Here is an 8,379-nt window from a genome sequence, read left to right as displayed (position 1 = left end):
AGAAAAATTTCATAAAGGATAAGAAACCTTGTGTTTAGAGAATATAAATTGATAATTCACTGTTAAGAAACAGAAGAGGTCCACAACCTAATTTTTAAAAGTTACTATTATTGTAACCCTTCAGTATGACCTGGAAGAATCATTTTTTCTCCAACTTAATGGAGATGTACATTGAGTATAAGCAGATAAGTAATTTTCATTTTCTTGAGACTGACTTGATGAAAGGGCATATGATGTCCCCAGAAAAGTCTGATGAGTGAGTACATTAAAATGACTAAACTGATGGGACATATTTAATGGACTCTGAGAAACCTGAAAGATGCTATATGAATCTTGTTCTGCTGAATTGCTGTTTTCTCCTGCAGGACATACTATATCAATAGAAGTTCTCTCTTCAGAATCAATTTGGGAAGTCTTATCTTCTAATAAACTTATTTGTATGTCAAGAGACGATTGCAACCCAATTTGAGTATTCTTTTCTGATCTCCTCCACTTGATCCTTGATTTCTTTCGCCAATATTTGTGAATGAAAATTGCTGCATACTTCTATATGTGAGATTTCATCACCTGAATCCAGAGACATATCCTCTTCATCCTTTTCATCGTTTTCTAAAAGAGCTACATTTAAAAAACAAAAAGTCCTCCTCTATTGAAATACACAATTTGTTTAAGGTTTAAAGTTATACACTACTCACACAATATAATGCGTCAGGGTCAGCAAGTCCACAATCCCTTAAAGCTTGGTCTTCTGCCACAAGTTCACTTAGTCACAACACTCACACTAGGTGTGAATGTCCAGATAATCCGATGCTAAAAGCTTCTGCGAAATGTGTTCACGTTTAATGTTGGGAAATCCCAACTCCCAGCTCCAAAGGGGTTAATGTCAAAACAGCATCTAAAGTTATACGGTAATTAAGTATTTCATAAGACAAATATAAAATAAAATTTCTGACATCTAGCTTCACTGGATTACTAAATGGGTTAGCTGTATCTAGTGTTTGATTATCTCTGCTTTTCACCAAGAATAGTAGTAAGTACTTTCATGTTCCATAGCTCTGTAACCAAAGCACGGGCCATCTCACAGAAAACTGAGGACATGATAGCCTTACCATAATTAAAATGTTTCATAAATGTGAGATTTAGTGGCCCACAGCTGAATCCCAGTAAGTTTCCTACTTTTTTTCTTAATAAAACCCCTTTGTTGGACAATAGTCAGTAAAACTTATATTCCCTCAGAAAATGTATAGTCCACAGTATAAACAGAACTGTGTACACCAGTCTTTAATAACTAAAAAGTTGTCTGGACTACAGTATGATATATGAACACATCTAGTGCATTTTAAATCTCAGGATGACAAATTCCTTGAAACTGACCCCAAGGCTCTTTATGCTGAGGTGAATGGCTTCAAAATAGTCATTTTATTATTTCGTATCAAGAGAAAAACATTCCTCTTTTTCTGTCTGCCTTAAATGAAAAAGAAAACTACTGAAAAGTTACCTGACTGTGACTCAAGATTCTCATTAGCACCAAGGAACGGAAGGCTTTCTTCTGCGACTGAGTTGTGATAGCCCACAAGATTTTTAAAGTTTTGCATAAAGTCTTCAGCAGTTGCAACTACTATTCCATTATCCGTATAACTGGAAAACAGCTTGATATGCTTCTCTAAATTAAAGAACAGGTTCATGATAAACCACATGAAAATAGACATGCCTGCCACCCAATCTGCAACAAAATTTTCTACTCATGTTCAGAATTACAGCCCCACTATATCCTTTTATTGATATTGCTATATTCATAGTAGAAAATTTAATAATGTTTTTTCTTTACCTGTTAAAAACACTATGTGTCGCTGTTGGATATTCTGAGCCTGAAGTCTTATAAGGCAATCCAGTTCTGGAGCATTTCGAGTTTGAGAATCACAACTATGGTATGACAAAATTTCAACCAAATGTTTCTTCTGATACACATTCAGAAGTGTCAACAGGCTTAGAGCTTTAGCATTCAATCTGAAATTAAGCAGAGTTCATTATATCTCCACTAAAATTTAGTACAGAAGATTTTGCTTCCAATTAAAACTACTACTGCTTAACTGAGGCAACTAACGACTACAGCACTACAGCTCAGTTTAGTACCTAACATATGGATGCTTCTCAGGACAGACAGTAGGAATTAGGCAACTTTTATGTAAAATGGGTGGGGAAAGTAATGTGTTAAAGCCTGAAATTAAGCTACTCCATTTACACTAAAGTCTTAATCATCCTACTTACTTACTACAGTTGCTTTTAGTTTTTTAAATTTTGAATTTTAATGAAGCACAATATCAAACACAACACTCAAGTCATACTTTTGGGTCTCTCAGTACTGTTTAAGACAATAATACATACTGAGATTTCCCAAATGTCTACTTTATGGGCTGTATAGATGACCAAGTTTTTAAAAAGCAAATTGCTGCTAAAATTAGTGTCCATACCTGTAATACCAGTTTCTTGTGAAACAGAGGCAGGAGGAGGATCATGAGGTATTTACTTATTTATATATAAGGTCTTACTACGCAGTTCAGACTTGTAGTGACCCTCCTGTCTCAGCCTCCCCAACGCTGGGATTACAGGTGTGTGCTACCACGCCTGGTTTCAGGGCAGTATGACATGCGATTCTGGGATCAAACTCAAGTCCTTGTGCTTGCCAGGCAGGTGCTTTGACCACTGAGCTATCTCCCTAGCCCAGGATCATGAGTTTGAGGCTAGTCTGGGCAATTTAAATTTAGCAAAACCTTATCTCAAAAAGGCATGGGGATGTGGCACAGGGATGGAGCACCCCAAGTTTGATCCCCGGTACCACCAACAAAGAAAAGAACTATCACCTTTCTAAGGTGTTAAACACTTTACAATTATTGAAACCTGAATTTCCTGAAATGTACCATGGAATGTCAACAGGTATTATAAGAAATAGAAGTTCTGTAGTCTTAATTTTAGGATATGCTGATGATACAATATAAAACATAATTCTTACCTATAATTTCTGAAATCCTTTAATGTATAAATTGCCTTTTATGGACTTGCAACTAGGTTACAATATATCAGACTCATGGGATCACTGATTTGTTTGCGGAGCCTCTCAAGTGACTCGTTCAAGAAACTGACTTCAGGCATATTAGGTGTAACACATATACATCATGATAACCTAATAATAGATCTTATAACGTTGAGATTGATCCTGGTCCAAATACATATGACTTAGCTACCTAAGGTAGTACTCAACTGAGAAATGGCTTGATCTAGCTGTTACAGTTAAAAAATAAAAAGACATGGTGCACATGCATATAATCTCAACACTCTAGAAGGATAATTGCAGGTTTGAGCCAGCCTGAGCAATTTAACAACCTTGTCTCAAAAAATAAAAGACAGGGTATGTAACTCAGTACATAAGCCCTTCATTAAATTCCCAGTACTACAAAAGCAAGCAAACAATTCTGGTTATTCTAACAACAGATTAAACCCATTTTACCTATATATGTAACAGAATTTCACCAAACATCTACTTATTCCATCCTAAAAGACTGGAATAATTCGGTATTTATATTCCCTTATGACCAGCTATGGACATCTGTAAAAATAGCAGTGCCTATAATGCATAAACACGGGTAAGAGAAAAAAGTTTTTGTGAGCAAAATGTTAAAATCAACAACCACAATACAGTTATTTTCCAAATCTTACCTGCCTAGTTCCTTTAGCCTTTTCTGAAATTTACAGTGAACTTTCCACTGCCATTTTCCTTCTGGAGTACTAAGTTCTTCAAGGAATGTCAAAAAAATTTTAAGGCTTTCTGTTAAGAGAATGAAATTCAATAAGTGGCAATCACACACTCCATACCTGAATTATGAAAGTGTTCATATTGTACAGAAACTCCTACTTTTCTATGTACTGTTTTCATTTTCTTTTACCTTCCTCTAAAAGGAAAGACATCTCTATGAATGTAGTATATCTACAAAAAAATACTGATGACAACACTGCCAGTAACAGCAACTCAGGAAAAGATGGAAATGTACTAGTTAACTGTGAATGTAAAACAGATAATACATTAAAAAGTACCAGTTGCTAGTTTTAGTTTTCTAATAACCTAGGGAAGAGGGGATGTTATATGCTCAAAAGAATGATCTTACCAATTGTGACAACCTCTGGATTTAGAATTGATTCATCAGATACAATAATGCCTCCAGATACAAACAACTCATTGTATGTATGATTTTTAACATCATCCAGGCTATCAACACCAGCAAAACTAACACAAGGGAGGGTCTTTAAAGTCACCAAGCCAGGTACCTATTAAAAATCAAAATAGAAATACGGATGGACAAAGAAATGAACTAAAACTTGGATGAATTAACTAAAACTTGAAGTCCAACAAACTGCAATAAGGCTCAGAGTACTGAATTCACTTAGAAACTGTCATATGAAAAAAATATCCCTAAATTATTTCCCAATACATAAAGCAACGTTTATGTGCTTGAGAACCTACCACGAACAAAAGTACATTAAAGACACAATCTTCAAAGTTTAAAAACTTTTAGCCTTACAGATTAAAAATTATTTTAAAAATCAAAATAAGTAGTGAGTTTGATTTAACATTCTACCTTGTGAATGAAACTTGCAATGTCTTCATTTTGAATAATAATCAATAGTTTATCTAATTTTGATCTTCTTTCCAAAAACTGTTCTGGGTGACATTCTGTATTGCCTAATTTGGTAAGATATTCCTATTAAAGAAAAACAACTAAATCAACATTAAAAGGCTTTTTTGCAAATATCAACTTAACACTAGAAATGCAAGATAAAGTGACAAATTTAATAACTACCAAGAAACTATGTAAATACAAAATCTCAGTGTTTCACACACACACACACCCCCACCAGGGATTGAACTCAGGACCTTGCATTTGCCAGGCAGGCAGGCAGGCGCTTATTCTATGAGCTATCTCCACAGCCCCAACACTGATGAAAGGAATTAAAAAGATCAGAACTTCACAGATCACTTTAGAGTGCTATGTAATTAATGCCAAGTAAATGCCAGTGTGAGGTGGCAAAACTATAAGAACAATAATAGATTAGCCTAAATTCTTGAACATGCTTTTTAGTTATTATGGGAAACCCAGAGCCCAATCAACCACTCCCTCTCTTTCCTTCCTTAAGTAGACCCTGAGTTATTTGCAATATTACTGGAATACTCTTCAGAGTCACAAAAGGCTTTTATGACATGTTAAGATCATCCAATTTACAACAGCTCACAGTGTTTCTATACAGCCAAGTAAATGGACAATGGTATTCACGTACTAATTAGTGATTTCTGTCAAGATTGCAGGGTTCCCTGTGTTCTCTGCTTTCTGCTAGTATCCAAACTCTGAAGTAAATTACAGGATCCTGCAAGTCACATTCCTCATTTCCAACATACAGGACATTAATTTTGTAAAAGGTCATCATAGCTAGCCAGACACCCATAATCGAAGCCAGCTTCTTCAACAAGCTATTTTTTCAAGCGCTGCCTAAAGTGGTATAACCAGAGTTTCTATACTTTTTTTCCCTTTTTCTCTTTTTTTTTTTTTTTTTGTACAGGGGATCAAACTCAGAACCAGTGCTTGCCAGGCAGGCACTTAAGCCGATGAGCTATCTCCACAGCCCATGTCTCCCTAAATTAATGCAGCATATTCTGATGCTTCTACGCATCTCAGACTCATTTAGTCAGTTAATGAAAAGGTGAAGTACATCTGACAGCCCCTGCTAGTGATTTTGCTCTTTTTACATTAAGGTTTAATTTAGATAAGATGAATTCATACTGTAACAGGTTTGATTACAGAAGTTATTAGGAAGTTTAGATTTTAGTAACATTTTTGTAAGAAAATTTCCAGTGGATTCTGACTTGAATTAAAGTTTCAATCTGAGGGATCGGAGATGGCTCAGTGTAATAAGCGCTTCCCTGGCAAGCACAAGGACCTGAGTTCAATCCCCAGTTCCACAAACAAAACAAAACAAAACAAAACAAAAACCAAACAAAAAAAAATTTTTTTAAACTTTCAATCTGATTTTCTATGAGATTTATAACAAAGTCATTATTCTTTATTAATAATGAAATGTGTTCTATGCTAGAATGAATTAAAAGTATCACTCATAAGGAAATGTTTCCTATTCCCTTTCATCTAAGTATTATACACATATTGCAATCCATTTTAAAGACAGAGGGAGGTGGAGTTAATGATGAGCACACCAAAACTCTGTCCAGCCTTTCCTTCCTCCCCCAGCCCTACACTAATCTGCTGTTATTCGCCAAAGAGTTCTGTGCTTGGCAACTTGTTGCAAGGGATGGGAAATAGTTGAAAAGCTCTGTTTTCTATCATGCAGGGCAAAAGTGCAACCAAGTCTGATTTTCTCTTTCTAGGAAACAATAATTGAGTACTGTAAATCCTTTCATTCCTATACTTTTCAGGACCTTCTTTGGTACACAATTCATGACATACAGAGACCTGAGAGATCCTTAGACACAAAAGGGTTACTTACCTGTTAGTAGTGAGTTTCTGGGCCACTCGGGTGTACGTAACTTACAGTTTAGTGTAAGCAAATTCCATAAATGGAAACAAGTATTTCGTTACTGATTTATTAATTTATTATGTATTTGGTATAGGGTCTCACTACGCAGCTTGGACTCGTAGTTAACCTCCTGTTTTCAGCCTCCCTAGCACTGGGATTACAGGCTCAGACTCAGCAAACAGCTCAGTGTGCCCAGGGCAGGGCTGGCGTGGCATGTAGTGCTGGGGATCGAATCTCGGTCCCTATGCTTGCCCAAGCAGGCGCTTAGTCCACTGAGCTATCTCGCCAGCCCTTCAGATATTTATTTTAAAACCCCAGGCACTCTCTTAAGGCATTAAATAAAATCTTATATTTAGTGAGCACTAATTAATACTAAACCACTGATATAATTGTTCTAATGTGTTATAATTTACATGTAAATTGCCTGTTAATAATTTTTATTTACCTGTTTATTGCCAAGTTTTTTTTCTCTACCAGGGATTGAATTATCTATGTCTTAATACACAATGCAGTGTGTTTTTAAAGCACTTGAGGCCAGGCATGGTGGCACACACCTGTAATCCTAGTCAGTACTTGGGAGGCCGAGGAAGGAGGATGCTTCGGAGTTTGAGATTAGCCTGGGCTACAAAGTGAGCTCACGGCCAGCCTGGGCTGTGTAGGGAGACTCTATCTTAAAAACATTTAAAAAAAGAAAAAAAAGAGAAGCCACTTGAAATGTTAAGTCTACTCTTCAGCTTTATTGAAAAAAAAAATTCTGCGAGGTAGTAGAAGTCTTTCAGGGTATTTTTTTTTTTTTTTTTTTTAACTAATATAATAAAGGTCATACACCTGGCCACCAGTAACTGTCATGGCCATTATGCATGTCCACAATACACTAGAACTTTGTGTGATATCCTATCCTCAAACTGTTAGAAGTGCTGGTCATTTATTTGCCATTCCAGTATTTATCTTATGTTTTACTCTTAGTACTTCTTTGCAATCATGAAAACTTTTTCTTAGTTCAATTGTTTTAAAACTTAATTTCTAATTAATTAGTATTTAATTTTCTGAACATTGCTTAATCTTCATTTTGTTCTAAGATTTATATTATATCTTTGACTTACAATTTATTTAAAAGACATGGTATGATATCTCCTCCTAGTATAGAAACTTTAAAAAGTGTATTTCCATTTCCTATTGACTTTATATTACTTCTTTCCTGTCTTTTATACACACATAAAAAAAAAAATACATGTATAACCCAACATAAGATTGGTACTGTTTCATAGAAATCTGCAATGATCTTTAAATAAGGGTTCATCTAATATATTTTTTATATAGTCCTGCATAACTATCATATTGAGAGTTCTTTATTATTCATCCAGGAGCATACTACAACTTCTCTTGCCTTTTTTTTTTGCGGAACTGGGGATTGAACTCAGGCCCTTGTGCTTGCCAGGGAAGCACTTATTCTACTGAGTCATCTCCCCGGCCCCATCTCTTGCCTTTTGAATTATGCTCCTTGTTATTTCCTATATGCTACTTCTGGAGGTATTAAAATATTTCAAGTTTGTGTAACTAGAAAAATCTTACTTTTAGTTTTCAAAGGTGTTTGCTAAGTGTAAAATTCAAAGAGGACAGATCTTTCCTTTCAGTCCTTTGATTAGTCTAGTTTTTTACACACTTGGTCCTTTTTTTCTTTCTAATGTGGAATAAGAATTTTGTTCTTCCATAGCTAATATTTTTTATGTATATGCTTTAATGATTTTTTTTCTTTACAATAATTTTTGGACAATTTCATTTTTGTGTATCTTGGTATGATTT

At 35.2% G+C, this 8,379-nt stretch overlaps 1 protein-coding gene across 1 annotated transcript in view; it reads right to left on the bottom strand.

Moving 5' to 3' along the window:
• Positions 1-524: 524 nt before the first annotated feature.
• The window catches only part of Fam208a (family with sequence similarity 208 member A), a 59,347-nt gene continuing 51,492 nt past the window's right edge, over positions 525-8,379 (bottom strand). Inside the window, exons 19-24 of the mRNA XM_023715731.1 lie at positions 4,632-4,754; positions 4,161-4,320; positions 3,715-3,823; positions 1,829-2,007; positions 1,499-1,663; positions 525-895 (exon numbers count right to left, since the gene is read on the bottom strand). Coding sequence (XP_023571499.1) covers positions 840-895; positions 1,499-1,663; positions 1,829-2,007; positions 3,715-3,823; positions 4,161-4,320; positions 4,632-4,754 — 792 coding nt within the window. The 3' untranslated portion in view covers positions 525-839. The remainder of the gene's footprint in view (positions 896-1,498; positions 1,664-1,828; positions 2,008-3,714; positions 3,824-4,160; positions 4,321-4,631; positions 4,755-8,379) is intronic.

This window comes from Octodon degus, unplaced genomic scaffold (assembly GCF_000260255.1).
Source record: "Octodon degus isolate 3935 unplaced genomic scaffold, OctDeg1.0 scaffold00043, whole genome shotgun sequence".
Lineage (NCBI taxonomy): Eukaryota > Metazoa > Chordata > Mammalia > Rodentia > Octodontidae > Octodon > Octodon degus.
This window is presented reverse-complemented; position numbering and strand designations above follow the sequence as displayed.